Here is a 22,395-nt window from a genome sequence, read left to right as displayed (position 1 = left end):
GAGAGCATAAGCATGTTACCAAACATCAACTAAGACTATAATATAATATCATATCATATCATATCATATCATATCATATCATATAATATAATATAATATAATATAATATAATATAATATAATCAATGATACATTAAATAATATAGTTATAATATAGTTATATAACTATAAATTATACAAAGAAAATCAGTTCAGGAATGAATCTATCTGGCATGTTCTATTCTTATATAATCTAGTGCGGATTTAGCTAATGTACTACACTATCTGGGTTATGCCAAACATCTTTGATAGAAAAGTCAGTTTAAATGTTCTTAGCTTTATTTTGTCTCATTTGTTCTTTTTTTGTCAACAGATAGGAGCAGCATTTTTACTTTTACCTACAGTTTGGAGGATATCAAGGGAACTTGTTTAAATATGCCTAAATAAAAGTAAATAAATTTTACATACATTTCTAAATTATTATCTAAGTGACCATAATGTCTATATTATGATGGTTGTTCTGGTAAAAATATAACACAAAGCAAGAGATTAGGAGTGGTGCAATAACTGAAACCTTGCCCTACTGTCATATCATGTGCACTTTTGTGCTCCTTTGAAGGGAGGAATGGCCTTGAATGTTGAATAAAGACCATGAATATCATAAGTATATAAGGAGGGTAAAGGAGTGGGAGGTAAATTAAATGACAAGAAGTTTGCTTGTTATACAAACGATTTATTTTTTCAGGGAAAAAAGAAAGGAGGTTTGTTTGGATCCTATATCTTTCCTAGACATCGCAAATACACTGTGAACTACAATTGCGTGTCTCATGTTATGTTTGAACATAAGACAATGAGGTATTTTGAAACAATCACTTGTATGCTGTATGTAGTAAAGCTATCAAATAGAATTACACTGATATTTTTGCTAGTAGAATGGGTTATACTTAGCATGTTCTATCTGTGGACTTATTTGTACAAAATGCTAATGATAAAAGAAAATGTGTTTTTTCCTCATGTCTACCCAAATTGCTGCTAATGTCTGTTTAGACCTTTTTGCTCTGTCTCTGCAGAGATGAACAAATTAATTCATCCCAGCTTTGGTTGCGGTCTGTAAAAATGAATTTCCAGACTCTCAGCATGAGTCTGTCTTTGAGGAATTTGAGTCACACATTCCATGCAGAATTCCTCTCTTGCGTGCCAACATACAAGTTCTTTTGACTAGTTGGTTTGAGCTGGTGATGTGGTTTATGAGTTTGGAAGAGGAGTTTGGAGTTGTTTGGTTGGTTTATGAGAAGAAGAATAAGGTTTATGCCAGTTCTGAATTAAAAGAATACACCACACTGGTAATGTAGAATTAACATGCATATCCAAATTGTATACTAAACTGCTAAAACAAGCAAATTGTATCCTTAATAATGTGTTGGAGAAAGGTGATTATAATCAGACTAACAGAAATACTCTAATTTGTAAATAGGCTATGACTTTATGCTCTATTTTGACCTTCCAATTAAATACAGAGCTCCTCATTTTCTTTCCAATTTTGTGTAATTAATTCAGTTATACCCTAGTCTGACCTGTAGAATATAATCCAGATTAGAATTATGGGATTCATGCGTCAAATTTAGAGATCCCATAATTTGTTGTGAACTCATCATATAAAATGACCATACTGTATGTGCATCAATCTCTTTGCGTTTGTCTTAGTAATAAAAAGTCCCAGATGCCTGTACAAGGAAAGGCAGGCTTTTTTTTACATGTATTTTTCAATGTTTACATTTTTAAAGGCTGTCACTCCGAAAATTCAAAGAGTTGAACAGTGTCTAATCCCTGAGTCATCCCAGAATATATATCTCAGTACTAAAGCTTATAGAATTGCTAGGCTCATTGGACGTCATAAAGTAAGAACATGAGGGTTTGTGTACATGCAGTGGTGAATGGTAAATATTTTAAATGAGATCATTATAATCTAACACCTAACAAAAGCTCAAGTTATTAAAGTGTCAGCATTAAGCAGTACATTACATCACAAGGTCTCACTTATGCTATAAAAAGATTACACACACATAAAGATAGCTACATGTATGATGTCTAGTTTCTATATACTTTGATCGGACAGGTTACTTTTGCTTTGTCCTCCAACAGCATTTAGGAGAAAATAAAAAATACTAATGATTTACTTTCCTTTGTGTTCCCTTCACCCACAACTGTTCTTTACAAATACGTTCTGAGTCACTGCTGATCATCTGATGCCGATGTGTCAGTGATATTTTCTACGGCATGTAAGCATGTCATTTTGTCAGTTTAGCATGAGTCTGAGAAAGAAATCAGCCTCAGCCTTGACTATGACTATAGGTGGTGGTGTTAAACTTTAAAATAATCCAATTTAAGTATTTTGGTAATAGCAAATAATATGATGTGTAGCTAAAAGCTAAAATAAAATGTCATTTAATAAAATTAAAGGGCAGAAAGTGTATGTGCTACAGGCAGCTCTGAATCCAACTGAAACCTGAAGCTTGAATCTGAAGTTCAGGGACCTTATACTGCAATGCTGTGTTAATCTGAATAGAGGCTTGAATAACATCAGCCTCTACTTCTGTGCCAAATGTTACATGAGGTGTGTCTACTGTACAGGCCTGGACAACTCTGTAGCTGCATGTCTCATTATATCACAGAGCATGTGCATAAGTGAAAGTTCTTAATTATAATAATTATCCTGCTTATAAAAATCATAATCATCAGGATGACTACTTTTTTTTTCTCAAAAGGTTAAACATCATGATCATCCACCCACTGGAGATTTCAAGCATTTCTTTCATACAGTTATGATAAAAGGGTCAAAAAATGACTCATGGTTTTGAATTGTCATCCAGTCTAATGGCATTTATTTATTCCAATATAATTTAAATGTAAAAATAGAATGTGAGTTTATAAATAATAAACCAAAACAACTAACAGAGCATCTGATAACATTTGTTGAGCTCAGGTTAGTTACTGGTCTTTGGTTTTTGTGCATGTTCTGTGTTTGCATGGTTTCCTCTAGAGCTCTGGTTTTCCACTCAAATCCCAAAAAACATACTGGCAGTTAAATAATTAATTTTTATTGTTCCATTTAAAATGTATTTGGCCATTTTTTTGGAAGATGGGAATGCCGGCTAGTTAATTGAATGTTTTTATCTAAGTTCTACAAGTGTTCCATGCTGCAATACATCCACCTGCACTTTGAACTTCTAATCCTCATACCATTCTGTCATTGATTCCACCGAATTCCACTCATTTCTCACTGTTAGATTAAGCAACTGCATCCAGACAGACAATTTTGGTTTGCTTTTTATTTGATTGCAAAGGTTAGATAAGAACATGATGTCACCAAGAGTATTTTGAAAGCTGTGATGTCTTCACTTCATGATAACCATCAAAAGACCTACATAATTACACTGTACAGGAAACCCACAAAGGTCTAGTATAAAACAAATAACTCATATATATTTAAAATCTTTGATCCATTAACATTCTGCTTCATTAAAAAAAATATCTGTGCTTTTTTAAGAATTTAATTTATTCCAAAATAAATCTTTCATTTGTCAGGAGGCAGTTGTCAGTTTACAGTTTTCTAATAGCATTACCAGTAAAAGGCACTGAATTTACAGATATACTAATAGAAATAAAATATATAGTGAAAGATAAAATCAAAGACTTAAATTCATGTCTGCACTTTGCTGATCAGCTGGTCAGTTTTTGTCATCATGCAACACTTTTTGGACATGGTGGAGCAGTTTTCATTCAAGAGACCATTTTGAAACTGCAGAGGCAGCATCTTCATGGTGTGTGAGCCACTGATAAAAGCGGATTGTCAGGACATAAACAGTAATGGTTTCACTCACTATGTGTGGGTGAATAGAATATCAGAGAGCAGAGCTGTTGTAGGCAGAGGTGTCAAGGCCAGGGAGACTGTGATTTAGATAGGGGTCCAGGCCTGACTTGTTGAAATCTCCAGAGATGACATTTCAGTGAATAAAGGAGGTGTTGATGTGCTCCACACAGATGTCGTGCTGCGTGAATGCACACAGGCGAAAGTGTGAAAAGGCTAGCTCCCAGTGGCGGAGAAGTGTTTGACCAGTCCCAACTTTCTTACACCAGGTGTTCCCATGTGTAGTTGGGAATCCATATAACTGTTACATTAAAAAAATAATTAAAAAAAATACATCCATCACACAATCACTTAGATTTATCCATGAACACTGTTATAGTAATATATTCAATAATATATATTGTATTTAATAAAATGTTAGAGATTTTTTATATTTCTGAACAATTTACTAATATTGTCTATAATGTTTGAGTATCTCAAGTTTGAATAAAACCTATTCTGTTAAAGAGAGCCTCCACAAAGGATAATAACTATAAGAACTCATTATTCAGTATAATGCTGGGTTGTTAATTCCACTGCTCTATATACTAAATAAATAAAAAAAAATAATGGACCACAGTCAAAAAGTCACAGACTCTTGAATGTCCCCACTGTGAGAACCACTGCTGTGCAGAGTGAAACTAGGGGACACTGGCAGTTTTCTCTTTCTCACATACACAATACGGTTTCTAGTGATAAAGCAGTAACCATGGCTTGGTTTCCACACCAAGTCTATACAGCACCTGTTCCAGGGTTTTAGCCTCATCATTTTATGAATGAGAAAGCTTTATTGTACTTGAGCCTGGTAGAGAACATATAATATCACATTACAAAAACAGATCATGATACATAATTATTAATCATCTTTCCATGGTGTCATTATAAAGATGCACATTGTGTTCTTTGAAAACACACCTCACTAATACGAACACGCACCCATACACATGCATCTTTGTGCGCAAAAGGACTGACTCAGTCACAGTGACTCAATCAGACACCAGAGTTGACGTACAGAAATGGTAAAATCCTTATATGAATGAGACAGGTGGAGATTCAAACCAGCCTTGCAGCACAGTGTACAGTCCTGCTACAGTTATACTACATAAAACAGCTCCACTGCTCCAGGTCACATAAGCCTTGCCTAAATCTCTCTAGGCATAATGATTTGACATTTACAGAGTAATACAATGACTGATGAATAAACAGCATTACTGATTATATGCTCTTTTATATACTACTCCAGGGAATTAAATTAAACCATATGTAACTCTTCAGTCTACAAATAAAGTAATGCATTAATCCAGTTATTAAAGATGTTTTAAATTCATTAGGCATATCAACCCTTTTGTCAAATATGCTGTTTTCCATAGACTTACTATATCCGGTACCCATGGCAACACTGAGATGATGAAAAATATACCTTAAAGTCTTTCGAGAATTAGGGAGACCAATAACTTCGTTATTATATGTATGACTGCTGAAATTCATCTTATAGCTGAAGGAAAGGAAAGCAAAGAAAAGAAAAGAAAAGAAAAGAAAAGAAAAGAAAAGAAAAGAAAATAAAAAAATAAAAATCGAAAATCGAAAGGAAAGAAAAAACAAGAAACATTAGAAATAAATATTAATGTCCATATCTACTACCTTAAATAGTTTGGAAAATAAAACCTAATTGTCAATTAAGATGCAGAATCAGAAAGTGTTTCTACCACCTCTACTAAAACTAAGTTTTCTGTACAAATGTAGTCCCTGTGCATGTGCATTTTCAGTTCTTTTTTTTCCTTCTCTCTTTTTCTTTGTTTGCATTTTTAGTAATAAACATTGTAGTTTTACAGTATTATTTTTTTTTTTAAGTAAGCCAGAGGTGATAGATTTAAAGAAACAAGTCCAAGAGGTAGCATAAATATAAACCTTGAGAGGAACCCGACTCACAAGGAAATTCAGCTTCTTCTGGGCAACACCAGAAAGTTGGAAAATCCCAGATGTTCACACAGTTTAGTGCACATGAAAGAGTTCCTATTTGCAGAGCACAGTGCACATGGAAGTAATCACATTGCTGTCACTAGAGGGCAGATAAACCATGCTGCAAGTCTATTCTGATTGGCTTAGGTCCGAGTTCTCGTTTCAAAGTGTTGTGCAATAGCAATGGCCACATGATTGGAGGAATGTAAGCACACTTTGTCTTTGTAAGCAATGCATGCTTCCTTTTAAAGAAAGTTCCCTTTTTAGGACCCTCCCCATACAGCTGTGATTTTAATGTTCAAACCTTACAATCATCATAGTCCAACTTAAAGTGAAGTGGCTAACTAATGCAACATATAAGTAATACGGCTAGCTGTGCTGAGCGAATAAGTAAAGCCCATCTCTGTAATCGTAGACGGCATGTTTGGACCATTTTTCAGCTGGTGCGCTGTGAGCACACTTTCCAGCTGTCAGCCACATGTGTACACCAAGGGCATTGAGTCCATGGGCCTCTGCTGTTAGTGTAGACCACCATGGAGGCTGATACAGAGGGACAAACATTCTCTGTCTTCCAGCATTTTCCAGACTTTTCTGGTGAGACATGATCACAGGTGAAAAGTGCTGAGAAAAGCCCTTCTCTGGATGGCAGGTGGAGCTGTCAGGCTTAATCCTGTTATCCCTGTCCTTTAATCCACAAGCAACACTTCAGACTTTAATACTCATCTATTCAGTGCAAACATACTCCTCTGGACACAATTGTCCTTACATATAGACAATATGGTGGACAGCCTGCTGCTTGGTGTGGAGGGAATAAAAAAAACTATCTTGTATGGAGGATCCAGCGAGATTCCCAAATTCATCACAGGATCTAAGGTAGGACTGTGTGTGTGAATTACTAATTCTACAAATACATTCATGAAATTGTCACACAAACCTCTGACATACTGCTTTTTTTTCAACTAGGTTACAAATATTTACCATTTGGTACTAATTTTAGAATAAGAACAAGACACAGGTTTTTAGAATGTAATAATTATTATAGAGCTTTATTTGTAACAGAACTGATCGTGTCACATTTTATGTCATGTAAATGAGAAAAGTAAGTAAACAAAGAATTATTCTAAACCTAAGGAATGTATTGTCCTCTGTACTAGTTGTGAAGTGGTGGGCGGGATGCTGATGCACTGGAAAAACTCTGCCTGACAGTTCAATGGTCTCCAGTTCTATCCTGGAGAAGTTACTACCTATGTAGATTTCCTTTGGGTTTTCTGGTTTCCTCTCACTTTTTAAAAACATACTAGCAGTTTTACTGGTTATAATATATTGCCCATATGTGTATAGTTTCCTGCAATATCTCACCTAGGGGTTATTTCAAGCTCATACCCAGTGTTTCCTGGATAGTCTCCTCGCCAGTTTAGAAGTTTAAGCCACCAGATCAATGTAAAATGCTCATTTAATAGTTATGCTTTTTTTTTTTGCAGTAAAATACAAGGTATACTAGAGTTGTGAGAAGCTGGACCACAGGGGGGACGTGATTGCAGAGTTTGCCAATTTCCCTGACTGAAAAGACCTGATTCAACTAAAGAGCTAATAATCAAGACCTTTGAGGCTTTGATTATACATACTGTACATTTGAGCTCCGTAAATACAAACCTGTTAGCACTATAGTGCTCCTGTGGTGGCTTGGTTTTACACTATTCCAGCAGACAATTTATAGACATCCAGTATCTGGCTTGCGATTTTCAATGCTCTTTCTGAATTCTGTTGGCTATTCATTCTGGCTCATTTTTACAGGTGACTTTCCATTTTCGAACCATGTTGTGCAATGATGATCGCACTGTGCTGGATGACAGTAAGAAGGTTGGGGTGCCAATGGAAGTGGTGATTGGGAACATGTTCAAGCTGGACGTGTGGGAGACTCTTCTCAAGTCCATGCGCATAGGAGAAGTTGCAGAGTTCTGGTGTGACATAATCGTGAGTACCATATTTCAGTTATGTCAAAATCAAAGAAAAAAAAAAAAAACATTAGTATGTAAGTATTTCCATACAAAATGTCAACCACAGTGAAAGGGAACAGTGCCAAACAAGCTTTGTTAAAAAAGCGCATTGTCATGTAATTTATGTACAAGCTCAGCATTTGTCTTTTATCATGGTGCAGAGTTTTTATATTAAATTAAATTCAGACAGATGATATTTTGGTCAGTAAACTTTATGGTGTGATAGAGGGCAAAATAACTCCCATAAGCTCTGAGTGCATTAGTAGTGTAAGAGAAACAGAAGCCTGGTGTGTACAGCTCAAGAGCCTAAAGAAGGATTAAAATGAAAGTGCCTAGCTACCATGTACTGCAATGTATAAACACTGAGCACTACACAAATGACCTCTTCTCACAACATCATACTTAAAAGGAAAGCTGTTCTTGATACAGATTTTTACATTATTTATTTTCAGGTGCAGTAGAATATCCTAGCAGTAGTGTACAAAAATCACTATCAGATTTGTATTTATATATATATATATATATATATATATATATATATATATATATATATATATATATATATATATATACATATAAAATGTTCTCTGGTTTGTCTGTTCCTAAACAGCACACTGGTCTTTACCCGATGGTGGCAAAAAGTCTTCGCCGTATTGCGGAGGGAAAAGATCCAGTGGACTGGCACATCCACACGTGTGGCATGGCTAACATGTTTGCATTTCACACGCTGGGTTATGAAGATCTGGATGAGCTGCACAAAGAACCACAGCCTCTCATCTTTGTGCTTGAACTATTAAAGGTCATTTTCATCTCTCTTACTTTACTGACACTCACACATACAGAAAGTGATACTTTCATTTAACTATTAAGCAAGTCATGGTGTTTCACAAATCGATTGTGTAACAGATTCATGTTTTGTAATTTATTAGCAGTCTGAGAAATGCAAGAGGAACTTGAGTGGTGCACAAAACTACTTCTCATGAATGGCCACTAGGTTGAGCTCTAGATTTATTTTCAGTATACGATTCTCAAGAGCATCATTGTAGATTTTTATGGCTCTCACTATAACACTATAGACAGTATATCATTAATACACTATATTCATTATTGAATGTTTTTGTAAATTGTTTTGTTTAGGTTCAGCAGCCAAACGAGTATCACAGGGAGTCATGGGCGATGAATGATGAGGAGAGACTAAAGGCTGTTCCTGTGCTTCATGGCCATGGGAACAAGTTGTATAAACAGGGTCGCTTTGAGGAGGCCACAAACAAGTACAAGGAGGCAATCATTTGCATCAAAAATGTTCAGTCAAAGGTGAGAGAGTTTATGGATGCTTGATCACTAGCTGGTGGATAAGAGTGTGTGTGTGTGTGTGTGTGTGTGTGTGTGTGTGTATATATACACAACAAACAGTCACATCTCATAGTTTATTATGTGTTTTTTTGTGTATTTTCTTTTAGGAGAAGGCCTGGGAGGCCCCATGGCTAAAGCTCGAAAAGGTGGCCAACACTCTCACACTCAACTACTGCCAGTGTCTGCTGCGCATGCAGGAGTTTTACGAGGTCATTGAGCACACCAGTGACATCATCAACCAGCATCCTGGTGACTGTCCAATATAGTTTTCATAACTTTGAACTTATTTCTGGTCACTGTAATCAATGTAGTTACTGTGTAATCATGAATACTACTGATACTATAAAGCAATAATTCATTAAGCATTATTACAAATTGTTTTGTGTTGCATAGGGGTCATGAAAGCTTTCTACCTGCGGGGAAAAGCACACATAGAGGTGTGGAACGAGGCTGAAGCCAGGGCTGACTTTCAGAGGGTGCTGGATCTTGACCCAAGTATGAAGAAGTTGGTAAAGAAAGAGCTAGCTGTTCTCAACATGCGAATGGAAGAGAAGAGAGAAGAAGACAGAGAAAAATACAAGGGCATGTTCACATCTACCACGACAGGAAAACTATTACAGAACAAATACAGGCACTGGGGAATACAATCCAAGAAACAGTAGAACAAGCACCTACAGACCAAGAAACAGCATTGAAGGAAACTCCAGAGAAAGATAAATTGTTAAAAAATACTTTGAATGAAGAAACTGTAAAGCAGAATGTTCCAGAGGAAAATGATCCAGTTGGAAAAACAATAGAGCAGGAAACTCTGGAGAAGGAATCTCTAGAGCAAGAAATTGCAAAGAACAAAAATCCAGTAGTAGCAACTCCAGTGCAGAATGAAATACTAAAGAATACAAATTTAGAGCAAGAAACTTTAAAGAATGAGGCCCCAGAGAATGGTACTCTAGGCAATGAACCTCCAAAGCAGGAACATTTAGAGAATGAATCCCCAGAGCAAGAAACTATTGGGGGTGAAACTCCAGAGAATGAATAGAAAGTTACTCCTGAATAAAGAACAGCATGACAAGAAAATGTATCCCAGGTGACCTCAACTGTGGCACAAACAAGACCACAAGTAATGACTGTCAGTGATGAAGACACTTAGACTTAGTCTGACAGCCATTTGCTCCATTTTATCCCTTTTAATGGATTTGATCTATTAGGGATGAAGTGGACACAATGCTTACTATTAAAATGCTATCTGCTATTTGATCAAATACTAGAGTCATTTTGAGTATGCAATGAATTATACAAAGATCTGTGGTTTATATATATATATATATATATATATATATATATATATATATATATATATATATATATATATACAGTACAGACCAAAAGTTTGGACACACCTTCTCATTCAAAGAGTTTTTTTTATTTTCATGACTATGAAAATTGTAGAGTCACACTGAAGGCATCAAGGGCTATTTGACCAAGAAGGAGAGTGATGGGGTGCTGCGCCAGATGACCTGGCCTCCACAGTCACCGGACCTGAACCCAATCGAGATGGTTTAGGGGTGAGCTGGACCGCAGAGTGAAGGCAAAGGGCCAACAAGTGCCAAGCATCTCTCGGGAACTCCTTCAAGACTGTTGGAAGACCATTTCAGGTGACTACCTCTTGAAGCTCATCAAGAGAATGCCAAGAGTGTGCAAAGCAGTAATCAAAGCAAAAGGTGGCTACTTTGAAGAACCTAGAATATGACATTTTTCAGTTGTTTCACACTTTTTTGTTATGTATATAATTCCATATATAATTCCACGTGTTAATTCATAGTTTTGATGCCTTCAGTGTGAATCTACAATTTTCATAGTCATGAAAATAAAGAAAACTTTTCGAATGAGAAGGTGTGTCCAAACTTTTGGTCTGTACTGTATATATATATATATATATATATATATATATATATATATATATATATATATATATATATATATATGTGTGTGTGTGTGTGTGTGTGTGTGTGCCGCATTTTTGCATTTTAAGCAGCATGGTTCAATGAATCCTATTTAGTACACTCACTGCCTTGAAAGAGTGATCATCCCCAACAATGATGTGTCAGTTGCTTTTCCATGGTGCTTCCTAAATTAAAAAAAAAATCCATTTGTCAGCATAACTCTCTCTTACACACACTCAGCCATGATATCTCAAAGTCAAACTTAATTGTCATTCTTTCTCCTTGCAAATGTATTGTGAGGTAGGGAATAAATGCAGTTTTCCAGGACAGAAGCAGACAGACAATGAAATCAGTCTGACAATAAACTATACACAACACAACACAAGTATTATAGTGTCTGTGCATCTATGCTACATGAACAAAAAAATATAATTGTGTACACTTAACCATAGACTTCCTATGTGCATATTTTTCATATTTAGTCTCCATTTGCTGTTATAATAACCTCCACTTTTCTGGGAACTTTTCTCACTAGATTTTGAAAATTGTGAAGATTTATGCTCATTTAGTCACAGGGGTTTTAGTGAAGTCATATATGGTTAGTAGGCCTGGGGTGGAGGTTGTGTTCAAATTCATCCCAAAGGTGCTCAATAAATAGGCCAGAGCTCTATATCAGACCACTCAATATTTTCCACTCCAACCAATGTAAACCATATTTTCAAGGAGCTGGCTTTGTGAACAAGGGCATTGCCAGGCTGGAACAGTTTTGGGTCTCCTAGTTCAAGTGACAGGACATTTAATGCTACTGAATCCAAATACATCCTATAAAAATGTCTGCCTCCAACTTTGTGGTAACAGTTTGTGGAAGAACCACATATATGCCAAATAAACACATTGTATAAGCTACCAAAACAAATAGAACATAAACTATAAGACTGTCATCCAAAATAGCTAGGCTTTGTGCAATAGGCAGACCACAACTTAACTAGCTTTTGGGGATCCATCATGGTTACAGTGTGCAGTCACAAAAAGCCAATTTTTAAAAAATATTTGCAAAGCTGTGCAGTACTTTTGACATTCCCATCTTCTTTTGCATCACTGCTGTTAAGCTGTTGTCATGAGACACCACTGCCACAACGGGTACCTACCCACACAGTTCTGAACAATTTATATACTGTACATACAATATTTACCTCATAGCTTTTAAGTACTGGGTTTGATCTAAAGCTCAGGTTACTGCCTGCATGGTGTTTCACACGTTCTCCCAAATCTTTTATTTTCAAAAAAGCATCTTCCACTCCTTTATCCAGTGCATCTCACACACACACACACACACACACACACACACACACACACACACACACACACACACACACAGTGCATTACTGCATTTGGCATTATACATATTTAAAAAAAAACACTACATCACGCTCTACAAATACAAAGATTTGCATGAACGCATTGTAAAGCATTTACAGAAGAGGCACATGTATAATTAAACAGCAGTTACAACCATTCAATGTCTTACTCTAAGAAATACGTTTATTCTCATGCGTTGTTGGGGGGATTATTGATTCTTATCACGACTTTGAGTTGTTTGCAAAAAAATCTGATTAATACTAATCTTACAATGTGAAGCTTTTTGAAAAGAAAATGATTTGAGACTGCCTCATACCTCTTACTGTTGGGACTAAAATGTAGAGAATGGTGTGAGTGATAGGGAGTGCCTCTCTGCGCCTCTGCCCATGGGGAGCTGGGGGCTGATGGGAGGACCAGTGCACAGTGCAGTAGTGAGTAGAGTGCAGTGAAGTGAATCTCGAGCAGTTCTCATCAGCAGCTTTAAACATTAACAAAGCCAAAAGCCTGGCGCGACATTCATTCTCTCTCTCTCTCTCTCTCTCTCTCTCTCTCTCTCTCTCTCGAATAGTATATTCTTCAGTTTTCTCAAACACCCTCGAATCTTGATCCAATGAAGAAATGTGATGATGGTGCGCTTTGGTGAATGATCTTTTCTACTCATCTCCTGTGTTTTTCTGGTCCTGTATCGTTTTGTTCTGATTGCTTGTTTGAAAAGGGCGGACTGGATGGAAGAACTGATCTGAAGTGTCTGCTGTGAAGGGAGAGGACATGAGCAGATGTGAAAGGGAGCACACTGACAGCTTCCAGGTCTCCGGATGTGATATCGTTCGAGCGTCTCGTGGATGCTGAGTGTGATATTTATCAGTAGGATCGGTTTTTATTGGAGCCAAGCGCGTAAGTGAAGTGCAAATGATGGAAGTTTAGTGCTGCAGCATTACTTCGTTTTTACTCCAGTCGTAAGCGAGAGGGAAGTTTTTTTTTTGTTGTGCTCGGTGTGAACTGATTTTTGAGGTGAACTGTAGCATGGCTATAAACACCGACAGTGAGTTTGAGAAGTCTGGTCTGGCTGAGAGCGCCAGGGTTCAGCAAGAAACGGAGAAGCTGCTGTTTGACGGCGGGGCAGGAAACGGGCTCAGCATGTCCGCCACTGGGACCCTCACAGTGGATGTAGAGAAAGGAGGCGAGGGCGAGAAGAATGGCCACGGTGGACCACAGAGATCAGGCTCGGTGGTGCAGCTCGCCTCGGCACCCCTGTCCTCCCCTAGACCGAGTCTGAGCCGCACCTCATCCACCGGCAACGCTGTCCAGGAGCAGCCCAAACCCAAAGACTATCTACTGCTGGTCATCTTGTCCTGCTTCTGTCCCGTGTGGCCCGTCAGCATCGTAGCGCTCGTATACTCCGTTATGGTAAGGAAATGATGTAAAAATACCATCTCACTTCTGCGCGACTCTCAGAATGTCATATTAAATGTAATAAGGGTTAGGGATTGAATAATAATCTAGAAAAACGTGTACATCAACATTTTTATTAGATTCGGTGCCTTTTCTTTTCAGGGAAACACTACTAAATTGATATAAATTAAACACATGCCCATGATTACCGTTTAGAATAAAGCTTTAAATCTAAACTACTGCTAGGTAAGAGATGCACACTAAAGGTAACAAAAGTTTCCCCAAATGGTACAATCCAGTACCTTTTTTCTGAGAGAGCAATTTAAAACCAAACATGATGTGTTAAATTTCCTCTAAAGCCCCACTATGTTTTAGCACAGCAAATATTAATTCAGCACTGAAATACATCTAATTTGTGGCTCCACATCTCCAGTTCAGGTCATACTGCTGTGCCAGAGAATTTGCACAGCTAAGAACACACAATCCAAAAGTGATTTATATCCACGTTACACACTGAGCCAAGGCTTGGCACTAAGACAAAATTGTTTCCCGCATTCATTGCCCAAACCTACGGCAGACTGACTATCACAACAATCTTAATGCATTTCAGCTTGGACACATTTGTTTGATTTGATCTCCAACTCGGTTTCTTACTAAGAATAAGTTCACAATCCTAAAGTCCAATACTGTATATTTTGAAACACACCATTAGTAGCTGTCCCTGGCCCTTGCTTTCTAAATTATCTGTTAAAGTTCAAACATAGAAATCAGTACCATAAGCCAATTTTATAGGTAGAATATCAGATATCCAAAATGTGCCAAGATAATGTCTTTCCCACTGTAATCATTTATTCTTGCACTCTCCAATAGGGAATCATAACTCATAACAGCCTCTCATTCAGTGTTAGAGGCAGGATAGTAGTGCTGGGTGTGGTTCTATGCACTGGCCTAAAGTGTGTGTGTGTAAGAAAGAGAGAAAGAGAGAGAGAGAGAGAGAGAGAGAGAGAGAGAGAGAGAGAGAGAGAGAGTCCACTCTCTCATAAACGATGCTGAACTTTAGTCTTCCCCTGATGTTAGTGTATCAGAAATAGTTATTGATGGGGATGCCCATTTGACTCAGTCTAGTTCAAAAGAAAAGCTTGGAGAGCAGAGATTAAATATCTCCATATAGGAAATTGGATATGTAGGGGAGAAGGAAAACTCCTTTCTTTTCTGTATCTTTCTCCTTATTCCTCTCTTTCTGTTTTAAAGTACCCCAAGTTATAGCTGAGACAGAGAGTGTGATCTACAGTTTACGAAAACTAGAAAGTGTGTCTTAAGACCATTTTTTTCTAGTTTTCCCTGTGTACTCCATACCTTCCCTTTGGGACATTAGCCAATGTATCAGTGCTGTCCTTGTGCTTCTCATTCTGTCTCTACAGGGAAAATGGAGAGCTGTCTCTCTAGAGAAATGCAAAGACAGATTGTTTTGAACTGCTGTTTCAGCAGTATCGTGTGTGCAGTAACTCTAGTTGCTGCAAATGAGCATAGTTAGAATCCGCTCCACTTTTCACTGACACAATGGGAGGTGTGTATGTGTGGGGGAAATAATATATACTCTTAAAATGGATCTTTAAGGAATTTTTTTTTTCTTTTTTTACTTCCAATTAGGAATCTACTTGGAACCACTTCCTGACAGCAAAACACTATATTATAAGGCTTTACAGAGCTCCATTAGATAAACAAACTGTGTACTGAAAGGATGCTGTATTGTTTGTAAAATCAAATATTGTGTTGCACACATACCTTACCCGCCAAATACCATGAAACAAACAGATTCAGAACACTGGATTCATTTCTACTCCATCATTGGATTGAGTTCTTGAAGAATCAACAGCTAGCCCTTTAACTCAATAGAAGGAGAGACAAAAAATTGCAGTTATTAGTCGGGGGAAGGCAGAGCAAATTCTTTCCCACCCTTTTAGATGCTATTGGATGTTCTTAACACATCTTTTTAGCTCTAACAGACAGTGTGAGAGAAAAAGAGACAGCGCACTATCAAGGTGTTTCTGGCTAGTGCATTATCAAAGACTCTTGAGACGAATTGGAAGGCAGAGAATACGGTTGGTTACTGAGATCAGTAATATGTACTTGCAAGTTGCAGCTCATGGATGCAGGAAGGATCCCATTACTGAGTCCTGAGCAAGGTTTGACATAAAGGGAGTGCCAGAGATACAGGATTGCATGGTAGGCAGAAATGTAGGTGAGTTATGGGTGCCAAAGTGTCAACAAAGCCCACTCGTTTGTGTACACATTTCCTTTCGGTTGTATTCTTCTACTTTAATGACCTGATCAGTATAACAGAAACATTTCCAACGTTCAGTGACTAATAACTAATACAAATTCAGCAGCAGCAAAACTATTGCAAAAACTATCAAACAAATTTGTCCAATTTGTACAGTTTTTCTGCGCTCTTTTGAATTATTTTAGTAAAGTAAACCATCACATCAGAGATACTGAGTGTCAGTGAGATCATGTCTCTCTAGTACACCTGCTCACGGACTGACCACAGAGGCTTTATGTACAGTAAGAGTAGTTCTGCCAGCACTGGAAGAACTACTCTTACTGTACATAAAGTCTCTGTGGTGTACTCTGCTTCACCACAGCAGAGTACACTGGGCAGAACTGAGAGGAAGTGCTCACTGTGTTGTCACATACCTCAAATACCATGCAGAAATGCTTGCTCTGCAGTAGAGCAAAATAATTTTAATCCACAAGAAAAATATTGCTGAAATCAGAATATTCATTATCACTCTGTGGGAGGTAATCCTGATCCTCTTCCTTGTAGATGAAGCATAAAAATCATGAGATTCCTGCAGAGCTTCTAACTGCTCATAAAATCACACCAAATATGGTAAATACCTAAAAAAGGTTTTTACACTCTTAGAAACAAAATATATGGTTAAAAGTCCTAGCGTTCTTAGAACCGTTTGTAAATGTGGACAGTGTTTTTTTTTAGTTTTTCCAACAGGGAACAACAAATAGCCCTTTTAAATGTAAGGTTTAACCTTTAACATAAATGTTTATATATTGGGTATGTAACACACTGACACTCTGTATCTGTATCTGTTTAATGCTCCAAATACCCAAATCTATATTCAGATTTTAACCTGATGTGTTTGTGGCCTAAATTAGATATTCTTGGTGGAAAATTCTAAAGGCAGGAATCCTAGCATGTCAGCATAATCTGAAAATTTTGATTTGAGCATTTCCTCAATCTCACCTTAGAGTTTAATATTGGCTCTTGTTTTTATCTGTTTGTTTTTTATTTAGTTTAGTTAATTATGTTTCCCAGAATATAAACACACATGTAATATACATTTATTTACTGTATCATGCGGCACAAGGTCTTTGAACACAATATATGTTCACATTTAGAATAATGTTTTTGTAATTGGCTACATTACTAGAAGATATTAAGAAGATTTGGCTTGGCAGTATCACATTGTCCTGATACTGTGTCAGAAAAAGTTGAGTACCTGAAAGGTAAATGGCATTTTACTATGCACAGTTTTTCAAGAACTTAAATCCCATTGATTCAAGGCACCAAGGTGGCTTTTGGCTATGATTGGACTAGAGAATCAATAAAGCTTTGTTGCTCCAGCCACACATACCTCCGCTAAGATGTCAGAGCCCCTCTGCGGCATTGGAAGCTCAGTGTAGTGTAGGAGAGGGGGGGTTAAAATTTTCACTACATATGCATACACAATGGATAGTATAAAAATAGAATAATCAACGATCAAGCACTGCTACTGTGGTTGCCTTCAACTGCACTACTGTACCGCAGCATGTATATATACCAAAGCATATACAGCATCAAATTAAATTCAAATACACAAAGGAGTACCCTAATTCTTATAAATAGAGCTTTTTTTTTTATTGCTCAAGGGCTGTGTGTGAGGGAGGAGTTTCTTACTCTGCTCAGAAGCAGGTTCACAGATAGATAGTAATTCAATCCTCTATTGTAGTGACCCCTGCTTTCAGCAAATACACCTGCAATGCTGAGATGGAATATAATAGGTGGCCAGAACAAACAAAGGATTATAGGCATATCTACTGATTACCGAGCTGATTGTTAATTCTATCAGCCTGTTATGAATCTGAATTATCGAAAAAACAAATATTATTACAACAAAAAGGATAATGCTTTCTGCCTATTTCAACACATTGTCAAGTTACATTAAATTGATGAAAAAAGGGGTAAAGTCCCACCACCAGAACCTAGTCTATTATTTTCGAGCAGGTGATATGTAAGCACCAATAAACCTTATACTGAAAATGAAATGATTGCTTTTAGGACAAGATTGCTTTAAAAACATCAATGGATATGAGAGATGATCATCTAAGGCCCATGTTTATTTTTATATATATATATATATATATATATATATATATATATATATATATATATATATATATATATATATATATATATATATATATATATATATATATATATATATATATATATATATATATACATATATATATATATATATATATATATATATATATATATATATATATATATATATATATATATATATATATATATATATATATATATATATATATATATATATATATATATATATATATATATATAGAGAGAGAGAGAGAGAGAGAGAGAGAGTAAAAAAAAAAAATTTAATGTCACTTGGCTATATTGTGTTCAGCACCATGGACAGCATGCTGGTTAATGTTTTTCTACATCTTCTGAAAGAAGCTTTTATCACATCACTGAGTGTGCAAAGAGAAGTATAGGGGTAATGGTATGAATGGAAAGTGTGCTGTAGGGTGAGGTACCTCTGTCAGGGGCTTTTTTTCTTTCGGCTGCGCTGCTCTGTATCGATTGCTTTAATGCAGTCTAGAGGGGCTTTCCCCAGAGTGCACTGAAGCCCTAATAGGAAGTGGTGGCATAGGGTCCCTGTTAATGAGAATACATAGTCATCAGGAAGCCCAGAAAATCTCCTCATCACTGATGATTGCTGTGGCAGGACACACAAAAGCATCTTGTTATTTTATTTTCTAGAATATAAAGCTGGCATGTGTCTTGATTCCATACTCTTAACTTAATTCATATTTAAGCAGTGTAATACTGCTCATTGTTAGACTGCTACTGTAAAGGCAAATCATACATAATGAGCAAGCACTGTTTTTCAAGATTGTGCAGCCTTCTAAATATTTATGTCTTTTTTATTCAGTCCAGAAACAGCCTACAGCAGGGGGATATCGATGGAGCAAGACGTCTGGGTCGCTTGGCCCGGCTACTCAGCATTGTGGCTATCATCTTGGGCCTGGTCGCCATTATTGTCTACGTTGTGGTGTCAGGTACTACACACACATGCAGTTTGTCTTTCCAGAAGATGCTATCTGTGATAGAAAGTCTAAACCAGACTTAAATAATCAATACTTTGAATTTCAGTCAATAACTGAAAAAAACATATCTCACAAAGATTTCACTAAGTGTATATTTTAAACCACAGAACATTAATACATTTTGGAAAGATGTTATATTCTGACCTGATTTGAACAAGGCAGTATATGATCCCTTGTGGAGTTCTAACACATACGCTTACTGGACACTTTTTTTGGGAACATGTGAACACCTCCTCTTCATGCTGGTATCTAAACAATGCCCAAGTTGGGCACAGGTACAATGCACAACATCTTGCAGATACAAGTCAAGAGCTTTGGTTAATGTTCATATCAAACATCTTAAGAAATCTATAAACCATTAAAAAAAAAAACACCCAGGGAACAGCAGTTCTATGGACGGAAATGGCTCAGTGGTGAGAAAGATTAGAGAAGAATTTCAAGGCAGGACAGAGTACAGGTCTGTCAGGAAGGAAGTGGTACCACAAATGAGCACTTTACAACCATTTTAAGCAGAAAAGCATCTCAGTGTGCATATCTTATGAAGGATGGGCTAAAACAGCAGGTTCCAGTCCTGCTAGCCAAGAACAAGAATCTGATGCTTCATTAGCACATGCTCACCTAAGCTGGATATTTAAAGACAGGAAAACGATCACCTGTTTTTTTTGTTCAGTTTTAGTGAGAATGTGCACATATACAGTATATTGGTATTTTGTTGGCTGTTGATTGTTTAACATTTGGAGCTCTTTAATCAAGTGTTTCCACCTACAAAATCTTCTGAAATTCTGGAACCAGCCTTCTGACTGAGTCACTGAAATTATATAATCTCTTATTCTGATATTCTCTTATTCTGTTGTATGTGAAGAGCAGTTGTAGCTCTTGGGCTGGATGTACACGATTTGCTAATTAAATCCTTCCCTAAATAATCGAGGGGTACAGGTCTTTATTATTTATCTTTTCTTGTGCTCTGAAGGAGAAGTTAATTGTGTTTAAAATCCAACATTTCAAGTACAATAGAGCGCTTTCCTAATTACAATCTAATTGATGTAAATGTGCAGTATCATCAATCGTTACTCGTTTTTATATAGAATTATGTGTAACTGAGAAATGTGGCTTGTTATTACTCACCGCTTGATAATATCAAATGCATTTACTGATTATAGCATTTGGAAGCTCAGGATAGAATGGATCCTTGTGTGATAGACAACTCAAAGGTGTCTCTGCTTTTTTCCACAGTGAGCTAAAGAATGGGAACATCCAGCTGACAAAAACAACTACAGCAAAAAAATCTCTACTGTGTAATTAGAAAAAATTAAATGAGATTTCTTATAAAACGACACACAAAACATAAAAAGTGAAAAATGTAAAAGGAGTGTAGCAAAATTAAGATCTATTTACAGGGAAATGACATGCATGCTTCAAGTTAATGTGTGCTTGATAAAAAAGAAAAAAAAAAAAAAGAAAGAAAATTATAGAAATGAACAGTGAGTGCTTATTGCACACGAAAACACTGTTCTTCTGAGGTACCGCTTGAAGACGATGCCAAGGATAAGAGCAGAACTCTTCAGCAAGAATGGGACTCTGAGCTGCAAGCTGCGTCATAACCGTATATTACTCCTAAAATATCCAGATGCACAGATGTATTTGCAATATAACTCTTCGCATATATTTTATGTAAAGATTTGTAAGACAAGATAAAATGAACTTTTAGGGAAACAGGAGAGTCATGTGACATGTGACCTTACGTACAGGTAACCTGGTCAAAAGAACACTGACATGATTTTGAATGGGAGAAGGAGTTTTTCTTTTAGGTTTTATTATATTAATTTTGTAATCATTTATATTATGAAGATGACCATGTGCATGTGTGAAACCAAACATCATCACCTCCTTGTAGAAAGACTATCGTTTCTATCTGGGCATTCAAAGTGGATTGCACACACAACATGCCCCAGGGCTGATCGTGGCACGGATGAACTGATTTTCTTTGCCTTGCTGTTGGAAGCAGTCTGAGTACTGGGCACTGAAACGCATGTTTGAATCCCCTCCTGATCTGAGCTACCTGCTGAAGCATGGACAAACGTCTAGAGGCATGAAGAGGGCAGGACCTCTTTCCCGTGCCCTGTGCCAAAGCCCTCAGAGCTGAACTTCACAATCACTGAAACCACTAGTGCAGAATGCCAGTCTAGCTCTCTTGGACTTCTAACTTGTATATGTATACTATATAATCCATATACTTATCCAAAATATATTTAGGCATGCTGTATACAGACAGTACATCTGTTTGCTATTCTCTCTCTCACACACACACACCAAAAAATAGCGCAGTCTTACAAATTAAGTTGTTTCGTTGAGAAGGCACAAATTACAGTATTTACTGCATCTCTGCACAGTTAACCTAGTGACAAACAAAATAAATTTATAATTCAAAACATACCGATTTGGCTATTTCCTAATAAATTAATTCATTCTGTTCTTCCTGAAATAAGTATTTTACTGCCCCATTCACTGATTTCCAAGCACTTTATTACCTGAGCCTTTTCAGGATTTTTACTCCAGATTCATGATTCTCTTCCAGTTGATTAAAACATTTCTGTATTTTTTGTCTTTGATATATTGACTTGGTTTTTTTTGTACAGGTAGAGACTGTTAGCATCTAAAAACCACCCAGAATCGCTATATCACTGGATTCTGTATACCGTTTTACCTCATCCACTGCTTTTCTTTCCATACCGTGTGTGTGCACGCGTGAGAGTGTGAGTGTGTGTGTGTGTGTGTGTTGAAACGTGTGAGAATATAAGAGGTAGAACTGCTAAGCTTTACTCTAAAAATTTAACATTTAAACAAATACAGCCCACATATTAATATCTGTTTGATACATCAGGTTCTTACTGTACATTAAAGTGCAGTGCCAATATTGATGAGATGCACAAGTGCTGCTATGTGTCTAAAACTGTGATTATTATTTAATTTCTTTCCTTTTTCCTACTTTAAATATTTATGGAACCTTTGGTTCACTGAATTATGGATTTTTATTTCATAGGTTTAATGTGTACTTCTGCATGGGTGGAATAAATGTTAACATGCATGGTCTA

At 36.7% G+C, this 22,395-nt stretch overlaps 2 protein-coding genes across 2 annotated transcripts; both read left to right on the top strand.

The window, feature by feature from the left end:
* Window positions 1-6,537: 6,537 nt before the first annotated feature.
* On the top strand, window positions 6,538-10,503 carry aipl1 (aryl hydrocarbon receptor interacting protein-like 1). The gene is made up of 6 exons (XM_046863214.1): window positions 6,538-6,717; window positions 7,639-7,818; window positions 8,452-8,640; window positions 8,979-9,155; window positions 9,302-9,443; window positions 9,588-10,503. The coding sequence occupies exons 1-6, from the start codon at window positions 6,622-6,624 to the stop codon at window positions 9,854-9,856; spliced, it is 1,053 nt and encodes a 350-aa protein (XP_046719170.1). The 5' UTR covers window positions 6,538-6,621; the 3' UTR covers window positions 9,857-10,503.
* A 2,340-nt stretch (window positions 10,504-12,843) lies between these two features.
* Window positions 12,844-22,395, top strand: trarg1a (trafficking regulator of GLUT4 (SLC2A4) 1a). The gene is made up of 3 exons (XM_046862220.1): window positions 12,844-13,900; window positions 19,129-19,255; window positions 20,537-22,395. The coding sequence occupies exons 1-3, from the start codon at window positions 13,517-13,519 to the stop codon at window positions 20,542-20,544; spliced, it is 519 nt and encodes a 172-aa protein (XP_046718176.1). The 5' UTR covers window positions 12,844-13,516; the 3' UTR covers window positions 20,545-22,395.

Source organism: Silurus meridionalis, chromosome 12, assembly GCF_014805685.1.
Source record: "Silurus meridionalis isolate SWU-2019-XX chromosome 12, ASM1480568v1, whole genome shotgun sequence".
Taxonomy (NCBI): Eukaryota; Metazoa; Chordata; class Actinopteri; order Siluriformes; family Siluridae; genus Silurus; species Silurus meridionalis.
Note: the sequence above shows the minus strand (reverse complement) of the source record. Positions and strands in the feature narration are given on the sequence as shown.